We start from the raw sequence: 24,672 nt of genomic DNA, 5'->3' as shown, positions 1-24,672 counted from the left end.
CTTTCCATGACCTCGGCACTAGAATGAGGTGGTGTGGTCGGCACCACGCTCTGACCGCCTTTTACCCCCGGGAAAGACCCGGTACTCAATTTTATAGGAGGCTGAGTGAACCTCGGGGCCGTTCTGAAAGTTTGGCAACGAGAAAAAATCCTGTCACCACCTGGGATCGAACCCCGGACCTTCCAGTCCGTAGCCAGCTTATCGATACAAAAAGACCTTTGGTTGATATAGATATAATAAATGTATTACTGTATCTATTTACTTATTTTTTATTTACATATTTAATTCATACGCATTTTTATCATTTATTTAGTTATTTACCACGTATTTATTTTTATATATTCTTGTATGTATTTATTTATTTACACTGCAAGTGGGCAAGCACCTGGTGGCAGTGGTATACACAATATAAACAATACACAATAAAATTACAATAAACAGTACAATTATACAATACACAATACAATTTAACACAACAATTACAATTAATAATAATACATCTTGATTACACAACTTTTAACACTGTATCACTTCGGAATATGTATGATAAGACTTTCTATGTTAAATATTCACGTACCTTGTTAACATGTTTCGACCTATTCTGGGTCATCTTCAGAACTGGCGCCTCTTGTTTCCTGTGAGGGTACGTTCGTAGTGTAGAGTCAAAGAGTGTGTGTGTTTTGAAATTGAGTTGTGTGTTGCATCCAACCAAAAGCCAGAAACTCAACACACTAGAACAATATGAAATATACAGACACACGAAAACACACCCCAACGATATTCTCAACACACAATTCAATTTCAAAACACATACACTCTTTGACTCTACACTACGAACACACCCTATCAGGAAACAAGAGGCGCCAAGACCAACAACGACCAGTTCTGAAGATGACCGAAAATAGGTCGAAACATGTTAACAAGGTACGTTAAAATTTAACACAGAAAGTTCTTATCATACATATTCCGAAGTAATAATAATACATAAAATAACCTAATTAGTAAGTGAACCTAATTTTACAATACAACCTACCTTATTCATTATTCTTTTTTTTTAGTTGTTTATTTGTTTTTCAAATCTATATCTCCATTACGTTAATTAGTATCAGACCAAATTCTTATAGGTTGTAATGAATCTACGTAATTATTTTGATACACAACTCATTTATTATTTTGATATCAGTCTTCATAAAATATATCACTTTATCATTTTCAGGTAAAGTGAATACTGAGAAATAAATTAAATTTCAATTTTTACTGTTCTGTTTAAAATTCTGCAATTAATTATATCAGTTACTTATCAGATGATACGAATATGTGGCAGGCAGTACACATTCACCCAGGCATCGACGAGGCAGTGGATGCAACACGCAATGCTTTGAAAGACGTGGGCGTAACTCTGGAGCACCTCGCCACGCAGGCAGGCATGGTGACGGGTATCTTGGATTCCATCACACGTGCTATGACACGTGTCACTAATAACAGCCGTCGCCTGTCAACACACTCTGAGAACGAAGAGCTGAGCTTTGTGGACTACCAGACGCGAATGGTGGTTGCCTCCAAGGAGGTAGCCAGGACTGCACAGGATATGGTAATCCAATAATAGTAGTAATAATAATAATAATAATAATAATAATAATAATAATAATAATAATAATAGTAATAATAATGATCTATGTATCTACAGTATTGTGGTAAGCAATGCAGTCATGTAAGGCATAGGTACGGTTGTTTTTTTTTTCTCCTCATGTCACAATAAATAAAAAAGCAATGTAAATCTAAGGAAGGAATTAAAGAGCATAAACAGAGATGATATCTTTCATATGGGTGTGTGCAGGCGGTCAAGTGTGCCATAGATCCGGGACGTCTGGGAGCCTTGAGTGCGGAACTGTCACGCCTGTATGTGCAGCTGGCAACAGACGCTACAGGGGCAGCTGCAGCCACCCCTAATGCCGAAGTGGCCTCACGCATACTCTCGGGCATTCAGGAACTGGGTCGGGCCTGCCAGGAAGTCGTGAAGTTGGGCAGCACTGGTCAAGTGACACAAAAAGAAGTGGCCGACAGTGCTCGCCATGTCTCACAAAAGGTACGTGTTTAATTTTTGTATGGTTCTATGTGACATCGTGTAGATATGTGTATTGATGTGAAGTATACAGGTATTTGCATGTGGCATTTATTATTCTATTTTTATTAAACCCATCTGTAGATATGATAAATGAAGAAGCAATCAAATTTAGATAAACTATAAAATCTTCGATACTGTTACTGTTACTTCATGGTAATGTTTATCTGCATATTAAAATCACATACAGCCAGCGCAATGGATAATTGGACAATCTAAACAAGCCATAGCCTGTTCCCTCTCCGCATGGGCGTACCACAGAGGAAAGTAAAAAGCATATGATCTTGTGTGACTGTTTACATTCTCCAACTATCCATTGCACTGACTTTACATGACACCATTTCATACTTCTAAAATTAGATGACTGTGCAGTTTATATTTTGTGACTTTATATTTAATTGTTTCTTATGTTCACTTTAGAGTGTTACAATTTTAATGTTTTTAACTATAGAGAGTTTTAAAGTTTTTATATTTGATGTAATTTACGACAGTATTACACAGTTCTAATTTTCTTAAAGAACGGAATACTTTAATGTTGTATATTTGCATAGGTTCCTTGTGACATTGCTTGGAGAGACATTTTGGCTTGTTTGTAGTATACCATATGTACTGTGCGTTTTTATTTCAATGATGTTAGCTGCATATAGTGAAAATCGAAAGTTACCAGTATGCAGAAAATTAATGTTCTCTAAAGACTTTATAGAAACACAATTACAACTTGCTATGTTCACATATGTCAGGTCTCCTGGTTGTAACCTTAGGTTTTCACTTTTCCTGCATTTCAGGATCGTGGTTACACTATATAATGTGAAAGTGTCAAAAGCCTTGAATTATGGTTCAACTACGTCCTATCAGCTTTCAATATTAAGGTTCAACTACGTCCTATCAGCTTTCAATATTATGGTTCAATTACGTTCTATCAGCTTTCAATATTATGGTTCAACTACGTTCTATCAGCTTTCAGTATTATGGTTCAAACACGTTCTGTCAGCTTTCAATATTATGGTTCAACTACGTTCTATCAGCTTTCAGTATTATGGTTCAAACACGTTCTGTCAGCTTTCAATATTATGGTTCAACTACGTTCTATCAGCTTTCAATATTATGGTTCAACTACGTTCTATCAGCTTTCAATATTATGCTTCAACTACGTTCTATCAGCTTTCAATATTATGGTTCAGCTACGTTCTATCAGCTTTCAATATTATGGTTCAGCTACGTCCTATCAGCTTTCAATATTATGGTTCAACTACGTCCTATCAGCTTTCAGTATTATGGTTCAAACACGTTCTGTCAGCTTTCAATATTATGGTTCAACTACGTTCTACCAGCTTTCAATATTATGGTTCAACTACGTCCTATCAGCTTTCAATATTATGGTTCAACTACGTCCTATCAGCTTTCAATATTATGGTTCAACTACGTCCTATCAGCTTTCAATATTATGGTTCAACTACGTTCTATCAGCTTTCAATATTATGGTTCAACTACGTTCTATCAGCTTTCAATATTATGGTTCAACTACGTTCTATAAGCTTTCAATATTATGCTTCAACTACGTTCTATCAGCTTTCAATATTATGGTTCAGCTACGTTCTATCAGCTTTCAATATTATGGTTCAACTACGTTCTATCAGCTTTCAGTATTATGGTTCAAACACGTTCTGTCAGCTTTCAATATTATGGTTCAACTACGTTCTATCAGCTTTCAATATTATGCTTCAACTACGTTCTATCAGCTTTCAATATTATGGTTCAGCTACGTTCTATCAGCTTTCAATATTATGGTTCAACTACGTCCTATCATCTTTCAATATTATGGTTCAACTACGTTCTATCAGCTTTCAATATTATGGTTCAATTGGATGTATTCAGATTTTGACAGCCCCAAATTACGATTTCCGGATCACGGTTTTACTATATCATATTCAGCTGTCGACTTGTCCTAATCATGGTTTCACGGTATTGTGTTCAGGTTTCGACAACCCTGAACCCTGTGACGGGTGCAGCATCGAATCATGGTATAATTTTGTTATGTGCGGTTTATTGCAACCTGGAATGATAATTTTATTTTGCTGCTGTATTGATCTGTTGCTCTAAATAATATTATTACTCCATGCAAATGTTAATAGGCCTTACTCACTGTTTCACTGTTATGTATTGTATGACATAGAAATCAAGGTTTCACTTCGTTTTATGTAGAGCCTGCAGTTACAGACCATGGTTTTACGTTGTATTCTGATGTTGACCGCAGAGCATGGTTTCACTTCGTTGAGGCAAATGTCTGCAGCCCATAGTTATAATTTTATTTTTTGTCCAGTGTTTGTGCATGGTATCATCTTGTGTACTAGGTGTCGCAGGTGCTGGTAGCTCTGCAGGCAGGTTCGCGTGGTACTCAGGCATGTATCAACGCGTCTGGCACAGTTTCGGGCATCATTGGGGACCTGGACGCCACTGTCATGGTCGCCATGGCCGGCACGCTTAATGCTGAGAATGAAGACGAGTCGTTTGTTGATCATCGCGATAAAATAATTAAGATGGCTGGGATGTTAGCAAAGGACACCAATTCACTGGTCACAGGGGCAGTGTCCTCACAGGAGCAGCTGGCCGTAGCTGCCCAGAACACTGTGTCCACCATCGTGCAACTGGCCGAGTTCGTCAAATTTGGGGCTGCGTCCTTAGGACCTAATAACCCTGACGCTCAGGTGAGAGCAACATTGCACTAGATAATTTGTTTCTATAATGAGAGAATAAATTGAAGGTGTGAGAATGATATAGTCCTAAGCCACACAGACAAAATTTTACAGGAGATGCTATTAGATGTAGTATCTTCCCCATATGTGTAAGAAATGAAATCGCACAAAAAACAATTTTTGTTAAAAGTGTGGCTTTGAATTATGGTCTATGTCATTCTTACCTCTTAATTAAGAAATTAAATTTATGCTATATTGTATTGTATTGTATTTATTAACATTCCATGGTATTCATACATGCTTACACCTAGAATATGGAACAAGTCAAAAAACTTAATACTATTATAAAATCTTAATTTATAGTCACAGTCTAGATGAAATATATACAGACGAGGTTTCCAATATAGTCTACTAATACAACACAAAGTTTTAGTATCAATTTCATGAAGTGTTATTGAATGTCATGAATTCACCTACAGAATAGAAGGCGTGAGAAATTAGGTACTTCTTTAATTTGGCCCTAAATAATCTTATGTTTTGAGTTTCATTTTTTATATCGATAAGGAGGCTATTAAAAATTTTTACAGCCATATAACTTAACGCATTCTTTTTTGATAGCACGATAGACTTGCTGATGGAGTATGAAAGTCATTTTTTTGACGTCTATTCATGCTATGAACTGTTGAATTAGTTACAAAGTTTTCACGATTACATACGAGGAAGATTATTAATGAAAAGATATACTGACAAGCCATGGGCATTATTTGTAGTTTTTTTAAAATAGTCCTACACGATTCCCTAGATTTGGCACCTACTATTATTCTAATTACTGGTACTCTTTTTTGTAATAGAAATATATTGTTACTATCTGTGGAATTTCCCCAGAATATTATTCCAAAACTCATTACCGAGTGGAAGTATGCAAAGTATATTGTTTTTAAGGTATTGATATTTACTATCTTTTGCATAGATCTAATAGCAAAACAAGCTGAATTTAGCTTGTGGGTAATTTCTTTAATATGATTTTTCCAATTTAACACATTATCGATTTTTGAGCCAAGAAATTTGGTTGTTGTTGTTGTTTCTAATAGGGATCTATTATTAATTATTGCGCTATAAATTTGCGACGTTGAATTTGGACATGATTTAAATTAAATTATGTTAGTTTTGTTACAATTTAATACTAATTTATTGACTGAGAACCAGTCACATATTTTGAAGAGAATTTCCTCTGTTGAAGATTGGAATGTGTTGGAGTTATTGGCTATAATTACTATACTTGTGTCATCTGCAAATAATATGGGATGACCTACATCTTTTATTAGGGGGGCAAGATCATTTATAAACACTAGAAAAAGTAGGGGACCTAATATTGATCCTTGAGGAATTCCATTATTAATAGTTCCCCATGTCGATGCAGATTTCATAGTTGTATTGATTTCAACTTTCTGTTTCCTATCTATGAGATATGAGTGAAACCATAGATTATTCCATAATAATCTAATTTATCTAGCAGCATTTATGATTACAGTCAAATGCTTTGGATAAATCACAGAAAATCCCTCCAACTTGTAATGTTTTATTAACTGCCTCCAGAATCTATACATGGCTTAAAGTGTTTGTGCAACTGTTATATCTTTTTTAAAACAGGCGTACTGTCAGTATGGTCGTCTATATCCCCATGGAAAGTAAACCAAATACCGGTACCTATTATATAGGAAACTAAATGGACACTGGAATCGTCTTGGAAGTTGTGATAGTAATGATTGGAGACTGGATTTATATCCATGTTACACGTAACATTTTTAAACACATGGAAAAGTGATATTCTTCTACAGTAATTATGCATTTATCGACAATTTTCGGGTATCCTAAATGATTATGTGCATAATTTCGTGACTTGTGAGACTGCCGGTTCTTTTCATGGTCGTAAAAATATTTTGCGTGTATTTGTTCCTCTCCTATAAGAAAATTCCTAATTTTACTGTTCTTTGCCACTTCTTGATGCTCATATTTATTAAGAAAGTAGCATGTCTTATAGGTACTTTTGACAACTGGAAAGATATAGTCGCGACGCTGTTATTCCCGGCGTGACTCCTCCTCTTTGCTTACGTCTTAGGAAGTCAAGGCTCTATAAAGTCTAGGTAGGTAGTATCGTTCGCCATTTTTGTTCTTTCGTTGCCAAGCTACCAGACGAGGGATCTATTTGCCACACCGTTATTATGGCTTCACCAGTAGGATGGATAAACATGAGTATAATACTCGGAATAAAGAAAAACTGGACATACCATTTTGCAGACTATCCAAAGTTAAAAGTAGTCCTAACATGTTGGGCTGTAGAATGTTCAACATGTTACCACAGGAAGCACAGGAAGTGTCACTTGACATATTCAAAGTCAAAGTGAAAACGTGGCTTCTTAGAAACCCATTCTATTCTGTACAAGAATATTTTGAATCAGAAAAGCAAGCTGTTGATATTTTTTAGGTTTCTTTCTCTGAATTGTATTATTATTCTGTAATATATTAGGAAATTCTCATAAATTGTTAAGTGAATTTTTGTTTTATTGTACCGGTATATAATTAAACGGAGCATATCAAATAATATTTGTGATCAGTGTGTTACAATTTCCATCTAGATATTAGCCTAATTTTGATAATCTTGACTCTCAATTGTAAACTCTAAGGAGTATTTGTGATCATTTTGTTTTATGTTTAGTGTTGTAATAGAATAATTTTCATTTTTGCACTATAATTTCACACGTGTAATTTGACAATGTCATTAGCTTTTGCTATAACGACAGCTAATAAATACTATACTATACTATATTATCATGTCGTAGCTCCTATGATAATAAATCAAACGCACTGTAATTGAGCAAATAATTGAACGGCAATTAACGTCCTCATGTGCTGTCTGTGAACGCCAACGATTGAGCCAAAATGGCGGGCGATTATATTAAGTACTTATCCAGCCTTAGGAAATGCTTGACGTGTTCATCAGCGAATCACAAGACGCACACGTTTAAATGTAGCCAACCTGCAGCGTGATTGGCTGCCGGAAATTAGAGCGACGGGACTATAATTGTAATCATTTTAGTAATATACCAGTTTCTGATATTTACGTAAATTTGGCAGTGCCAGCTCCTCGTTTCTGTAATATGTGAACACAGTTACTGTAACGTCTTGTGATGTACAGAAAACCTGTAACGTCTTGTGATGTACAGAAAACATCTTCACAGTATAAAACATTCTTCAGCAGAGGGCGGACAAGTTTCACTGGGAGTCTCAGAGTTACGTTCATTATATCAACAAAGAATATGGCAAATTCAACAGTTATTTACTATTCACTATTTCCATGTGCATCATATTCGGATAAATTTATTCATAGAGACTGAATATGAGCAAAATTCATCCAACAGTTTAGGAGAGATCTCTGTAACCAGGCAGATAGTAGGCTCACACCGGGGACAGAACAACTAGAGGCTTCAGTGACGTCACTACAGAAGAGCCCAAACAGCAGAATTGTTCGTTGCACTACAAACTGAAAACGTTGATCACTTACTTTCACTGATCCATCTGCGCTCTCACAATACAATAACTTCCGGTCAGAAAATGTTTTGAAGATGAATGGTAGCGTACCTGCTAGTGCGGGAGGAGGGATAGTCGGACCGCTTAAAAGTAACGGTCTCCAAGCTTCTAGATGTTCTGTCCCCGGTGTAAAGGTGCTGAGAAAATATTGCTATAAAAATCTCGAAACCCATTTTTACACCATCACAGTATTTACTCTAGGAAAATAAATAGCAGGTTTGAATAATTTGTCTTTTTGTATTTTTTAATTTGTTTAGTTGGTTATTTAACGACGCTGTATCAACTACTAGGTTATTTAGCGCGATGAGATTGGTGATAGTGAGATGATATTTGGCGAGATGAGGCCGAGGATTCGCCATAGATTACCTTGCATTCACATTACGGTTGGGGAAAACCTCGGAAAAAAACCCAACCATGTAATCAGCCCAAGCGGGGATCGAACCCGCGCCCGAACGCAACTTCAGACAGGCAGGCAAGTGCCTTAACCGACTGAGCCATGCTGGTGGCTTGTATTTTTTTTTATAAATACTTTATTTTTATTAAAAACTATTTTAGTTTAGGTCGATCTTGTGTAATATTCTCAGATACATTTTCTCACAGATATTGAATATGAGCAAAATCCATCCAATAAATAGGAAAAATCGCAGTACAAACAGGCGGATGGACGGACAGATAGACAATATGCCAAAAAAAAGCTTTTCTTTTGTCAGGTATGCAAAAACATGCATGTCTCTGTCTAAATCTCGAAATAAATTTTTGTAGCATCAAAGTTTCCCATTACAAGAAACGCAAACATATAATGACCATTGTGCTACATGCAGGTGATGCTGATCAATGCAGTGAAGGACGTGTCTTCAGCCCTCTCAGATCTGATACTGGCGACCAAGACAGCATCGGGGAAGAACGTTAATGACCCATCCATGAATCACCTGAAGGACTCTGAAAAGGTATGCAGTCTTAAGGAATTATTTTGTCACATATAATATAACTCTACTCTGTTTTGAAAAAAAGCCTCGAATGCCCAGGAATCATATAGCGAGAATACTTGCTCATATTATTTACACGATTGTAAAAACGTACATACCTCTACAAGATTTCTCAAGCCCATTGTAACCCCTACACTATATTCAGAAATTTTTCGATCTAACATTAACGAAAATCACTGGAAATCATATAACTGAAGGTTATTTAATGGGGAAAATATTTGTCATTATAACAATACTACAGCCACCACTTTATCTCTGAAGTTGTGCCACTATTAGGGACGTACATTGCTATCACTATACCAAACATACGTCTTGGAAAAGTGTGACAGATCATTGTTGTTACCGCTACTTTAGTAATGCGATTCTGTTTATGTGATAGTTGTGAAACCTATCATAACCTCCTGAGTCCTGAGAGTATACCATACTTCATACATGATTATGATATAAGATGTATGTGCAGAGACCCGAAGTATAGTATAATATACTTGCATTTGTGCCCTAACTGCAACCTGCAGAATTTTTTCAGTATTTCCCTCATGTCAGTGACTTTTTCTTTAAGTTTAGAATTATATCGAACTTTAAACATAAAACAACAAATGTCTCAGAACTCAAGAGGTTAAGATACAGAACATAAATAATGCAATTTTGTAGAAATATTTTGAAACAGAGTTTCATTGTATTTCAAATTAAAAAATAGCTCCTTATTCTGATGTCCTTAATCCATCTCAGATGTACTTATCATATACTACTTTCCCTCACTACTCTTGTCCTACTGTCACTATGCATTTATTATGGATTCAGATAATGATGACCAGCATAACGTCACTGCTTAAGACTGTCAAGGCCGTCGAGGATGAACATACACGTGGCAGATGTGCTCTCGAGTCCACCATTGAGGCCATCACACAGGAGATCAGGGTGAGTCACAATATGTACTTGAACAGAAACTGTTGATTTGTATTAGAATGCTACCAGTATGTTTCATCCACCCAGCCATCATCATCATTACCACAACTATCACCTCTTTCGAGGATTTGACCCTTGGTTCGTTTCGTCCCCATTGTTAGATAATTATTTATTTATCTAATGGCTAGTACATGATATTTACTATCATTGACTGAGGGAAAAACAAGAAAGTGGTGAACAAAACTACGGATTAAGTAATTAAAAACATTCGGGCTCTGGCTTCCCAGTAGCGGCCGACTTCCTTGGAGGATTTCAGAGCAGGGCATTTTGCAACATATTGTCTGTCCATGTCTTCCTGTTGATGGCACAAAATGCAGGATGCTGATGGAAGGATGCCAAGACGACTGAGGTGTTTACCCAGAATGTCATGTTCAGTGTTAAGACGAAAGCTTGCAACTGCCAGTCTTCTGGGTTCAGGAGGTATATCCTTCAGTAATTTCCTACGTTGTTGCGAAATGTTTATGTCCAGTTCTTGTTGCCGTGGTGATTATTTTTTTGTAGTTGCTTGATATATTGTTTTACTGAGCTAAATAACAAAGGTTTCCGTGGGTTTATTTTGAGATTGGCACCCTTCTTAGCTAATGTGTCAGCCTGTTCGTTCCCATGCAGATTACAATGTCCTGGGATCCACTGTAACACAACTGTTTTGCCACGTTCTTTTAAATTTGCAAGTATTTTTTGACAATTATTGATTTGTTCTGTGTAGGGGTGGTCAGTTTTATTTATGGACAAAATGGCTGCTTTTGAGTCCGAGAGGATGACAGCGTTTGTGAATTTATCCATATGGAATAAAAGTTGATTTAAGGCAACATGTATAGCTTCAATTTCTCCATCATAGGCAGATAGATAATAACCAACTGGAAGATAGATAATTTTAAACCAACATTAGACATTCACATTATAGCGAAAATCCATAGCCATATGATAAAAATAGTGCAGAGCCACTACTTAAGTCTAAATAAAGTCCAGTTCTGGCCCTCGAAAAGCGAAGCTCAGTAATCATCACATTTACAAAAACAAGACTAGGACATGCTCAGTCCCTGTAGGAGATAAATCTGCATTTCTCTACCACGACTCTAACCCAGGTGCGCTCTGTTTGCGGCCGAACAAGCTATCAATCGAATCACATCTGAAGAGTATTATGTTTAGTTATATATGATTAATATTTCTGTTTTATATCCCTAAGGATCACGGGAGTGTAGGACATGGCAAGGAGGGATGAAGCTGTTGGTGATATTAATATTGTTAAGAGTAAAATAATAAGGAAACATAACATTACTGTGTTTTGGATTGAAATTGTTTAGCGTGAATGAAATCAATTTAAATTAAAAATTTTAAGACTTGTATAGCAGTCGAATTCTTAATGATCTATCATTTTTTCCAAGAATTAATCGCATAGTTTAGGATATTAAACAACATGCAGCCATCACTGGTGTTCCACTCGTTTCTTTTCACATTTTCTACAGGATTCGATTCATGGCACTGGATATTTTTTCTACCGATAATATTGAGAATAGATGTAGGTACACGTCAGCACATGATTTTTAAGCCTGTCTGACCATTATCACCAGTTTAAATATAGGCTAAACAAAGTATTTGAACAGTGAAATGTTTTTGTAGTGTTAGTGAAATCAGGATAGTATCAGTGAAATGTGTCGTAGTTCCAGTGCAGTGAGTGCGTTGTCAGCGAAATGAGTGTAGTGCTGAAAGGTACTTGTGCATGCATGAACATATCATACTCGTGGGTTTTAGTTCGAACTTAGGGTTAAGATACAAATTAGATTTACTTTAAATGTTATTTTAAGTCATAGTGCTTCATTTAATTTAGGATGCTCCCTGTTGTTATTATTATTATTAGTATTAATTATTATTATTATTAATTTATTATTAATTGTGTTTCATTATTGAGTGTACCGGTAATTAGTTACCACTGCCACCGGGCATATACCCATTTGCTGTGTGAATAAATACATACATATTCGAAATCAACAATTCTTTTATAGCTAATTTACTTGTGAAGAACTTAAGTTATATGGGTTAATATCTGCCGTAGTTGAATATATGCATTAAGGTCAACAGATATGCAGCTTTTCTTATTTCCTCTTCATTTATTCCTATAACATTTCGAAAGCTTTGGAAGCATCATACCACAGTCAGTATAGCAGCCTTGTCAGTGAATCCGTTGCTCAGTTGTGATACGTATCTGTGTGTTTGTCTATCGCTTTCCATTGGTGCATCTAACTCAGCAAGTTACCATATTTAAGAACGAGTGTTAAGTTGTTATTTCTAATACCAGTACCAGTATTTACTGTGCTACTTGTTTTAATTACGTTCATTTTAAACTTGAATTTTATTTGGTCTGTGGATAAGCTTCGGGGCTTCTACCCCATTGTCTTGGTGTTGGTGGCTGACGTTTCGCTTATGAGGGCCAGTATTTAATATGAATACTCCCCTTCATACAGACCTCAACCGGATTGGACAACGTAGGACCAATCAGATGCCAGAAGGAGAACCTACGACCTATCACCAAAAGTACTCCCCCCATCGAGACTACTATATATATATATACGAGCTCGCAGACTATTTCCTTATCCAACAACTGCTCTGAAGATGACCACAACACAGCGGTCGAAACGTCAGCCACCAACACCAAGACAACGCGGTAGAAGCCCTGAAGCTTATCCACAGACCATGTACACCAGCCGCGGAGCCTACGCGAACACTTGAATTTTATTTGTTTATTATTTATTTCGAATGTTCGAATATTTTCTTATTATTTGCACTTAGTGACTCACTTCTTTTTCATATCAAAACCACCACAGTAGCATTAGCAGAATTGGTAATTATTGTATTGAAGTTCTTGATTTATTTCGGCAGATATCTCTAATGCCAACACAAGTTTTCACACTCCCTTCACCATGCACAGCTGCATGAACTATCTCCCTGTTACAGATCCTGCAGTCTCCAGAACAGCAGAAGATCCACGCGACCCCAGAGGAGTTGGTGCGGTGCACCAAGGTCATCACTGTGGCGACTGCCAAGGCTGTAGCAGCCAGCAGCAGTGGCAAGCAGGACGATATCATCGCGGCTGCCAATATGGGCCGCAAAGCTATGTCGGACATGCTGACTATTTGCAAGGTGCCAAAGAAAATTCTTTGTGCTATTGTTAAAGTGCCTTATACTATACCTGGCGTGGGTATATTCACAACATATAGTCTGCAAAATATTGCATTATAAAAGTCAGGCGATTAGCAATCACCAAGTCACCAATCATTAAATTATTCTTTTTCGACTGTTCGGTTCTTCGTGTTACAAAACGAAAACAACATTTGTATCTTACGAATTTTTAAAATGCGCACAAGAAGATCTGGAGTGGAAAATACTAGACTGCATGTCCCTCCTCATATAGAAAACTTGTCAGACTCCAAAGCAGCTATTCTATCAATAGTCTCTAGACACACACCTTCATCTCAAACAGCAGAAATAACTAAAATGCTCTCTCAATTAATATCACTCAATAAAAGAATTGTATTCCAATGGATACCATCCCATTGTGGAATCCTGGGAAACGAGAATGCGGATGCTTTAGCAAAGAAGGGCAGCACTGCTACTTACAGACCTGTTACTAAATCTACGTATTACTCTGTGAAAAGATTTATTAAATCTACATACTTAGACTTCAACAAACAAAATTTGATAACACAATCTCAAAGGAAAAAATGGAATTCTCTGCATCATAATCCACAGTTAATTCCCGATTTACCACGAAAATCGTCTGTAGCTGCATTTAGATTGGCAACAGGCCATGATTGTTTGGCCAAACACCTGCGTAGAATTGGAATATATCAGTCCCCGAACTGCCCATTGTGCAACTCAAACCAAGAAATGGATTCGGAACACCTCAAAATCTGTGCTTCAGTGGCTGGCCATGATAATATCTTTGAAAAATATTGGAGTGCAAGAGGTCAAATGACTTTATTGTCAAACGCCTGGCATTAGAAAACAACAACAACATATAGAAAACTTTATTATATATACTCTGTGTGCCTTATAACTTGAACTCTGAGCTCCCTAATCCTACGAACAAGACAACTCAGTTGATAGTCGCTGCAGAGAAGGCGCTACTAACTGAACGAAAAACATTCGCCATTGGTACTACTGGCGAGTTTGAAATAATTTCATGTTTATTGGCTAGAACAGGGGTTCCACATTTTGAGCGTAGTGGATTCTTTAAAGTCCATACTTCTTTTCGACAGACCCTAAAATAGTTTGCATGATTTAGGCCAGCAAGCATGTTCTACGCATTAAATATTTACATAATATAGTGACTTGAACATTCTAGCCTATATCACTGTTTACCTGTATTCAATTTCAGTTTTAACTTTCGAATATTATCTGAAATACATTAAAAAAAAAAACAAAATTATATTATATTGACGTCATCATTATTTGTAGAACCTTCCTCCTCATTCGCTGTCACATGGCGAGCTGTCATCACTTGGCTGTCTTTTTATTGATATCCTGGCGCACAATAATTTCATCCACGCTGGTTTTAGGATCCCGTATTTCCTCTAGTATTCCTCCTCTATCTTCACGACATGTTGACAATATGACACCCAGTCCTGTGAACTAACTGCACACATTGCAGCGTTTGTCAGGATCAAGATGTGATCCAACAAGATGTCGGCTGTTACATTGTGCTCCCCTACGTAACATTTCATTATTATTATTGCTGTTATTGTCATTGCAATTTCATTCAAGTACCAGTATTTAATAGTACATTATGCAACGAGCCTATAATGGTAGTAATTAAGACGCGAGTATGTTTGTTTATGAAACGAGCGCGAGTTTCATAATTTTCATACGAGCGTCTTAATTACCATTATAGGCAAGTTTCATACGATTTTTTATGCTCGACCATATTTCTAACTTGAAAGTATTCATAAGTATTCATGTTATTCTTATCTGACTGGGGATCAGAATTGACCTTGTGCAATATCTCGTAAATTGTGAGATGTACGCAGACGCGAAAGTATTGATTTTTTCCGAGAAACAAATGTCATTGACCTTAATATAATCTAGAGAGTAAAATAAACATTAATCTTGATATAACCTTGAAATTGATTTAGACATTGAAAAACGAGATGACAAATTGAATTTATTTGAATATTATTTACAATTAACTCTAATTATTATAGTAACAGAACATAACCTTCTGCGACAGTATTGAATTTCCAGCCTCCGTGACGTTTCGCTAGTTGCCTTTCGATTGCATATCCGAGAATAATCGATACTTGCGCTTTCATATTGCTACAATGTTGTTTTCTGATTGATGGAACACCTGAACTTTAATGAATAGGTGTACTTTAATGAGGTCCATTAAAGGGCTGCTACCAGGTGTATAATTACTACATTTCGGCATGGTCGAGTATAAAATAATTTTATAATGCAGAAGTGTTTCATTGTTCCTCTTTTACCGGCATTTTGCGTGAATTTGATAGTGTCTTACAGTTATTAGCAGATTTTAAAAGCTATTGATTGTCAGGTATCTTAATGGAAACTGTACATCAAATACGAACTAATTAAGACATAGTGTATTCTGTGTTTTAAAAAAAGAAACGTAACATTTCCGAATAAAAGGGGACATGGCAGTCTAAATGGGAAGAAAGTAGCCTACATTTTTATTCCACAGTGTTTTATTTGGTCACAAGTTGTACAAATGTCTAACAATGTTCTGAAAGTTGCTGGGTCTGTTGTAGGCAACAGCCAACTCTGCAGATGGAGAGAAACTTCGCATGCGTACACTACAAGCAGGTAACGGCGTGGCTGTGCAGTATCGCGAGTTGCTGCAGATCATCCTGCAAATAGTGACCCGTCCAGGTGGAGCAGCCGACGCCAAACAAAATCTGTCATCAGTCTCACGAAACATTGCGCAGTGCATCACGGAATTGGTGACGTCAGCCGAGCTGCTCAAGGGTACAGTCAGTCAACCCGTTACAATTACAGAGAGAATGTCAAATAGCTATACGCCTGTGATCTTCATCTTACGATGTTTGGTGACGTATACACTTCCGTTGATATGACATATTAATGAATTTAAATACTATTATAGTCACAATCATGCCATGGTATGAAAGAAAAATTTCACAACTTCGAGCGGGAATCGAACCTGCAACTTCCTGTTTTCCGGTCAGGCGCTCTACCACTGAGCTATCGTGTTCGTCTCACGCCAAAGGCTTGGAATTATCCTTTCATACTGGCAACTCTGTTATAGAGTACTGTCCATAGTGTCTGATCTAGTCAGCACTGCTTATGGGTTGAAAGAAACTTTACACATGTAATCTTCATCTTACGATGTTTGGTGACGTATATACGTCCGTTGATGTGACATATTAATGAATTTAAATACTATTATAGTCACAATCATGCCATGGTATGAAGGAAAATTTCACAACCTCGAGCGGGAATCGAACCTGCAACTTCCTGTTTTCCGGTCAGGCGCTCTACCACTGAGCTATCGAGTTTGTCTCACGCCAGAGGCTTGGAATTATCCTTTCATACTGGCGACTCTGTTATAGAGTACTGTCCATAGTGTCTGATCTAGTCAGCACTGCTTATGGCTTGAAAGAAACTTTACACATGTAATCTTCATCTTACGATGTTTGGTGACGTATACACGTCCGTTGATGTGACAAATTAATGAATTTAAATACTATTATAGTCACAATCTTGCCATGGTATGAAGGAAAATTTCACAACCTCGAGCGGGAATCGAACCTGCGACTATGGACAGTACTCTATAACAGAGTCGCCAGTATGAAAGGATAATTCCAAGCCTTTGGCGTGAGACGAACTCGATAGCTCAGTGGTAGAGCGCCTGACCGGAAAACAGGAAGTCGCAGGTTCGATTCCCGCTCGAAGTTGTGAAAAAGCTATACGCCATTGAGAAATGTTAGTTTGTCCCTCAACTCTGCTAGTCGGTATGTAGAAATTAATTTTTGACGCGGAATTCATTGCCATGGATGATAAGCTGTTAGTGATCAGAGTTCAATTTTGACTTTGACAAGAAATTGCAATGAATATTGCCCAGAGACCTCTGAGTCAGGGTCAGAATTTCTTCACTTGCTATAAATTTACGACACAGATCTCCTCTTTGAAGAAAGCTATTTTAAGGCTTTTATCATCTTCAGAAATCCAGCGTTGTCAGATGGGTTTCAACTATGATTCTCGGTCTTCTGGATCGAATGGCAAGCATGAACCATTAGCGACAACCCAATGAGAAATGTTGAAGATAGAAATAGACAATTATTGAGTTCTTTGGCCACTCTACCCCATTATCTCTTGGCTTAGTTACCTCATGAGTGATATCTTTTTAGAGTCACTTATGAGGTTCAAACCTGTCTTTGGGCAATTGACTAAACAAAACGTATAACTACACAGCCTTCAAATAGACGTTCATCTCTGAGTGTGTAAGCGCTCATGGTAGCTGGAAGCACGCTGTTTGTCAGAAGAGTCGGGTATTCAGAGTCCCTTAACAGAAATTGCTCATGAAAATTACATTAACATAATCACCTACCTTTGTCATAGAAGATGTTGCAAATGATGTCCTTGTGCTGCTATCTTCCTGAGTCTTGAAAGTATACTATACTATATTTCATACATGATTATGATATAAGATGTATGTGCAGAGACCCGAATTATAGTATAATATACCTGCATTTGTGCCCTAACTGTAACCTGCAGAATTTTTTCAACATTTTTCTTCATGCCAGTGACTTTTTTTTTTTTAAGTGTAGAATTATATTGAACTTTAAAAATAAAACAAATGTCTCAGGACTCAGGAGGCTATATATCTCTCACACCTTTTAAGAAAATTTGCATTAATAGGCCTACGCATTAGTTCTTATTGTGAAATTGCTGAAATTTCCCTTCTTACATTGTCTTTCAGTTCTTCAAACATAATATGCAGATTCCGATGCAAATTCTTTTTAAGTTTCTCCATAAATAAAAATATTATCTTTAGGAAAAATCTTGGAAAAAATTCAACAAGATACTCAGCCCAAGTGGGAATCGAACTCACGTCCAAGCGCAGCTCCGTATTGTTACGTGAAAGATCCTAAAAATTTAATTGATTTGTTGTAATGGGAGGAGGGGAGAAATCATGTTTTTTTCTCTCTCGATTATGAAGCTGTCCTCTCACCCATGGTTATCATGTTTGATTACAGGGTCAAACTGGGAAGATCCAGATGATCCAACAGTTATTGCAGAAAACGAATTACTGGGAGCAGCTGCTTCCATTGAGGCTGCAGCAAAAAAATTGGCGAGCTTGCGACCCAGGAGACAGATGCAGGTGAATGCCTATCGTTATGAGATGTGTGATGTTTCAGTGGATACACACATGTATACAGATACGTTGTCACTGTGAGACGTGTGACATATGTTGGTGGTGGTGGCAGCAGTGCATGGCTGTGCTCTGCTGCCAGAAAGGAAGAGAGAGATGACGACGAAGATGATATCTTCAATAGAAATCAAACAAATAACTTTTGATATGTCACTTAATTGTATGGTCTTTTTGCTTTAAGACTTTCCAAAAAGTTGTTCATTTCCAGTTAACGGGACTATTTCCACATAATATGGGTATTAGTACGATTTATTGGTTATGTTACAGGAAGTAGATGAGAGTCTCAACTTTGACGAAATGATTCTGGAAGCTGCCAAGTCTATTGCCACAGCCAACTCCGCTCTTCTGAGAGCAGCGACAGCCGCACAGCGAGAACTTGTCGAACAGGGCAAGGTGAGGGTCATGTGTAGCCTATGTGAAAGAGAAAGAGAGGAAGTTGCTTGTCTGTAGCCTATTTACCTGTGTGCACAGACCACACCTGTGGAGTAACGGTCAGCGCGTCTGGCCGCGAAACCAGGTGGCCCGGGTTCGAATCCCGGTTGGGGCAAGTTATCTGGTTGAAGTTTTTTCCGGGGTTTTCCCTCAACCCAATATGAGCAAATGCTGGGTAACTTTCGGTGTTGGACCCCGGATTCTTTTCACCAGCATTATCACCTTCATATCATTCAGACGCTAAATAACCTAGATGTTGATACAGCGTCGTAAAATAACCCAATTAAAAAAAAAAACTTGTGTGCACATGTCCATTTGTGTGTGAGACTCTGTTTTTCTGTTTGCATGTACATTTGTCAGAAAGTATTTGTTTATGTTTGTCTATGTACTGTATATCACTCTCTCCATCCCATTTCTCTTCCCTCTTCCTCATCCCCTTTCTCTCTGTAAGCGTGCGTGTGTGTGAATAAGAGAATGTTCACTCAGTCTCCTATGAAATTGAGTACCATACCTGGTCCTTCTCAGCGGTTAAAGGCAGTTAGACCGTGCCACCTCATGACATGTCAAGGTCATGAAAGCATGGAGCTCTACCTCCATGTCCCCCAAACATCTTCATGAAGTGCAAAGGAAATACCCTTACCTTCTTTTCAATCCATTTGCATGAATGGAATCAGTGAGGGAAGCGGGGAAAAAACCAGAGGTGGTATGCTACCCCAAAATTTTCCTCTGGCATACCTCAATTTAAAACAGGGATACCCCCTTCCTTACAACATAGAGATAAATTCGCGGGTGCTCGTGTAAAGGGAGTTAAGTTGATTTGGCTACACTGGAATAAGTACAGATTTGAACTATCCACAATTACTTTTCTCTTGTGTTGAAGGGGTTAAGTCATTCTTCCAGCTATGATGCAGTTACAGTGCTCCATATTTTGTGACAAAGGGGTTTTGTTCAGTACCAAAGAAGAGAAGTTTACAAACCTTACAATTAGACTTAACCCCTTTTACACGAGCACCCGCGAATTGTCTTCTTCTTCTTCTTCTTCCCTTCAAGTATTAGGCCAAATGGCCTGTTACGATCTCACAGTTGAATTTCCAATCCAGCGGTTCTTTGGACGACCAAGAGATCTCTTCCCGTTTGGACAATAGTGCAGCATGACTCTTGGGATTCTATCTCTATGCATGCGATGCAGATGATTTATCCAGTTGTTCTGATAATGTTTTACGTGATTAATTACAGGTTCTAGTTGTAATTCTTACACTACATCTTCATTGCGTTTGTGATCCCATTTCGTATATCCTGCTGTATATCTCATAAATTTCATTTCATTAGCCGTTATTCTGCTTTCGTCTTTCTTCCTCAATGTCCATGCCTCACTGCCGTAACAAAGTACAGGTCTCGCCAAGGTCTTGTAAAGGCGAATTCGAGTATGCCTTTGCACGAGGGAAGGTTTCATAATGTTGTTAATTATTCCCATTGTTTTGGTGTATTTAGAAATTTTCTGTGAAATGTCTACTTCATCGAAAAAAGATAATGCGTGAGATAAATGATGTATACAATAAATTGTTTCGTGCAGTCAGTAACGCGAATTTTTTAAGCTTATGCAACACATTAAATTCCTTAATAACATAATTTCAAGTTACTTCAGCTATTTACTAGATTATTTTACAATGTCCTTTGAGACTTATCATTTAAAATAATGTTAAAGCTTCAAATTGCCTTACTTAATTATTAATAAAAAGTGCAACAAAAAAAATGACACAATCACTAAATTGACAACAATGGCCACCCCAAGCTACAGACCACAGCCTTCTATACTTGAAATACTACCGCTGTAAACATTGCAGGGGTTGAGCTTATCAAATAAATATGTCTAAATAGACGCTGAATACAGTTCCAGAAGGCTGTGGTTTAGATTTACGGAGCAAACAGATAGTACTCTTTGCTGTGAAGAAATGTATAAACAAATTCTTACGATCACATTTTTCTGGCCATAGAAACCAGTGGCAGTATTCCATACCATCGCATACCGTATCACCTCCCTCACTGAATGGAATGGCTTAAATACAATAATGTGAGCCACTGAAATGCAAACCAGTGCGTGGAGTCTGTACTGTTGTCGAGGGCAGCAATAGTTGTCATGTGCAACTATATAAAGTCGCGTCAGAAAGCTAGTCTCTTCCTTAGTTCTTTTTCCAGAGGTCCGCAGAAGATGCTCCTTTTTCTATTAAAAGCTTTCTTTGCCATTGCTATCCTCCTCTTGACTTCCTGGTAGCAGCTCATGTTACTGCTTATAGTACACCCCAAGTATTTGAAGCTGTCCACTTGTTCTACTGCCTCATTTAGAATTCTCAAGTTTACCTTCTTTACTTTTCTTCTGATAACCATAGTCTTCGTTAATGTTTAGGTGAGGGGTTTGGACTTTTTCCATTGCTGGTTGTCACAATCAAAAAATTAAGACACAACGTTTCGAAGGGTGGTTCTCTCTTCATACAGAATAGCTGTACGTAACGATCCCAACAGTAGATGTTTTCTCTTCTTTCCTTCCTTCCACCTGAAGACGAAGAGAGAACCACCCTTCGAAACGTTGTGTCTTAATTTTTTTTATTGTGACAACCAGCACACCTCACCTAAACATTAACGATCCATCATTGCTTTCCACCCCTCATTTAGATCAACATAGTCTTCGTCTTGTTTGCATTTATCTTCATCACGGACTGCTCACAGCTGTCATTTAAGTAACTCTTTATTATTGTTGGTTATAATCAGACGTTTAACTGGCCACGTAACAGGTAAGCAGGAGCCCGCTGACAAGCTCGGATGATGGCCAGTGGTCAGAGGGTCTGATCTCAGCAGCTCGCCTGGTGGCAGCTGCAACTCACAGCCTGGTGGAATCCGCCAACTCACTAGTGCAAGGCATGGCCTGTGAGGATATGCTGATCTCGAGTGCTAAGAAAGTGGCATCGTCCACGGCGCAGTTGATCTTGGCCTGCAAGGTTAAGGCGGACCCCGATGCGGACAGCACCAAACGCCTGCAGTCGGCCGGCAACGCAGTGAAGCGGGCGACCGACAGCCTGGTGAAGGCAGCGCAGCAAGCCATGAAGCAGGAAGAGCAGCGCAGCCTGGTGCTGGACACGGGCATGGTGCCCCGCATCAAGCAGGAGATGAACGCACTAGCTGATGTGCTGCGCATCGAGCGAGAGCTGGAAGACGCCCGTAATCGCCTGACTGCTATTCGCCAAGCCAAGTACAAGTCCAAGCCTGAGTCCTGAATGTTATAAATTAAACTGATTTGGTAATGTCCAAAATTTCTGCCATTAACCTGTTTACCAGGTTACCTCCTGAGGCCCACTCTGTGAGTGTAAACAGTATTATATCAGTGGCTCATACAAAATCCCTTTTAGAGCCTTGAGGAATATTATAATACTCCTGTAAATATAACATTTTTACTTTTGTATTTCACTAAAAATATTTGTACATTTGACTATATCCATAGCACTTACTTGGTGCTTATGACTAGAGCCTGGATGTTAGGCAAAATCACAGTCTAGTATATACAGTTGCGAAGCTCAATACGTAGTAAATATGCAAACATTAGATAGTTGCTCACCACTAGGATCGCTAATATCGCCTCATTACAGGCAATGCAAAATAGAACCGTCACAGTCTATTGTTTCTAGCACTCTCAAAACTCAAGCTTCGTGACTGTATATAGTAGACTGTGGCAAAATGCCTTTTTTAAACTGAGTGTATGTATGAAAGACCTTTTAGAGATAAACACATTTCCACACATTTGGGGATGATAGGCCCAATTTTTATTTTGCCTTTTTTGCCTATTTTAGCTCCCCTTGCCTATTTTAAGATTAAATGCCTTTTTTAGCCTTTTTACGTCGTTATTGTACATTTTCTATATTTTTAATGCATTTAAAATAAACCACACATAAATTATAATATCAAAAAACAAAAAAGAACAGTTATACAAATTAAAAATATATATTCACCTCACACAAATATTTGCTGAGAATGTTATTCTTCAGCAATACACATGTTTCCAAGAAGTCGTAAACTTTTCTCCCCTACCGATTCCATCTTTTATGTCACTTAACAAAGATGTTTGAACAGTATAACCCTCAGTGCTCAGGTCACTTCGGGGTTACCAGTGAAAGAAAGGGGATGAGGGAAGTATTAAAAGCAAGTCTCCAGGTCCCGTTACTGTTGTCGCTTGCACGCACAAGTCACGCGTACTTTGAAGTCTCTAATCCCTTCTCACACCCCTCTTTTTGAGACAATACACAGTCGGTTTTTCCCGATCTTTGAAAGAAAGTAGAGACAGTCCTTCTGAAATAAGTTGTTTTAAGTTTGCTCCAATCACTTCAGTAGAAGTAGAAAGATCTTTTTCCACCATAAAAAACTTTCTCTCTGACAGGCGGCTCACTATGACAGTTGACAACTTAAAAAAGCATCTTGTTGTGACATGTAACCAAGGAAAGTAAGTACCGTATGGGATAGTTTATTAAATATTTGTCTATTTTTTGTCTGTTTCCATGAATAATAAATGCCTATTTTTACTATTTTTAGTGCCTATATGCCTGCCTATTTTAACCAAAATAAATGCCTAAATATCCAGGCTCTACTTATGACAAATAATAATTATGATTATGCAATGGCGTACACAGAATTTTGTTGAGAAGGGGTCATTATTAAAATTTGTTACAATTTACATTATCAGTATTTTAAATTGTATGTATGTATTATTATTAAAATTATTATTATTATTATTATTATTATTATTATTATTATTATTATTATTATTATTATTATTAAAAATGTGAACTGTCAAATGCACCAAAAACTTAAATGAACGTTTCACAATAAAGTCAGAACTCAAACTAATGGATGACTACCACTCTTAAAATGAGTTTAAAATCGACAATGCACAATATTGAACATCTGCACTACAGAACTGTCAAAACAACCTTTCCAATATCTTTTGCATCAAGTTACATTTGACATTGTGTCAGAAATAACTAAAATGCTCTCTCAATTAATATCACTCAATAAAAGAATTGTATACTAATGGATACCATCCCATTGAGGAATCCTGGGAAACGAGAATGAGGATGCACTAGCAAAGAAGGGCAGCACTGCTACTTACAGACCTGTTACTAAATCTACATACTTAGACTTCAACAAACAAAATTTGATAACACAATCTCAAGGGAAAAAATGGAACTCTCTGCATCAAAATCCACAGTTAATTCCCGATTTACCACGAAAATCGTCTGTAGCTGCATTTAGATTGGCAACAGGCCATGATTGTTTGGCCAAACACCTGCATAGAATTGGAATATATCAGTCCCCTAACTGCCCATTGTGCAACTCAAACCAAGAAATGGATTCTGAACACCTCAAAATCGGTGCTTCAGTGACTGGCCATGATAATATCTTTGAAAAATATTGGAGTGCAAGAGGTCAAATGACTTTATT

At 37.5% G+C, this 24,672-nt stretch overlaps 1 protein-coding gene across 3 annotated transcripts in view; it reads left to right on the top strand.

Annotated features, from left to right (window-relative positions):
* The window catches only part of LOC138708747 (talin-1-like), an 86,809-nt gene extending 63,991 nt beyond the window's left edge, over positions 1–22,818 (top strand). For all 3 annotated transcript variants that reach the window (XM_069838883.1, XM_069838884.1, XM_069838885.1), the window contains exons 23-32: positions 1,325–1,591; positions 1,838–2,086; positions 4,474–4,827; positions 9,225–9,350; positions 10,191–10,307; positions 13,308–13,493; positions 16,115–16,331; positions 18,581–18,705; positions 19,024–19,149; positions 21,978–22,818. In XM_069838883.1, the coding sequence (XP_069694984.1) occupies positions 1,325–1,591; positions 1,838–2,086; positions 4,474–4,827; positions 9,225–9,350; positions 10,191–10,307; positions 13,308–13,493; positions 16,115–16,331; positions 18,581–18,705; positions 19,024–19,149; positions 21,978–22,457 (2,247 nt within the window). In that variant the 3' untranslated portion in view covers positions 22,458–22,818. The remainder of the gene's footprint in view (positions 1–1,324; positions 1,592–1,837; positions 2,087–4,473; positions 4,828–9,224; positions 9,351–10,190; positions 10,308–13,307; positions 13,494–16,114; positions 16,332–18,580; positions 18,706–19,023; positions 19,150–21,977) is intronic.
* Positions 22,819–24,672: the final 1,854 nt, after the last annotated feature.

This window comes from Periplaneta americana, chromosome 11, assembly GCF_040183065.1.
Source record: "Periplaneta americana isolate PAMFEO1 chromosome 11, P.americana_PAMFEO1_priV1, whole genome shotgun sequence".
Lineage (NCBI taxonomy): Eukaryota > Metazoa > Arthropoda > Insecta > Blattodea > Blattidae > Periplaneta > Periplaneta americana.
This window is presented reverse-complemented; position numbering and strand designations above follow the sequence as displayed.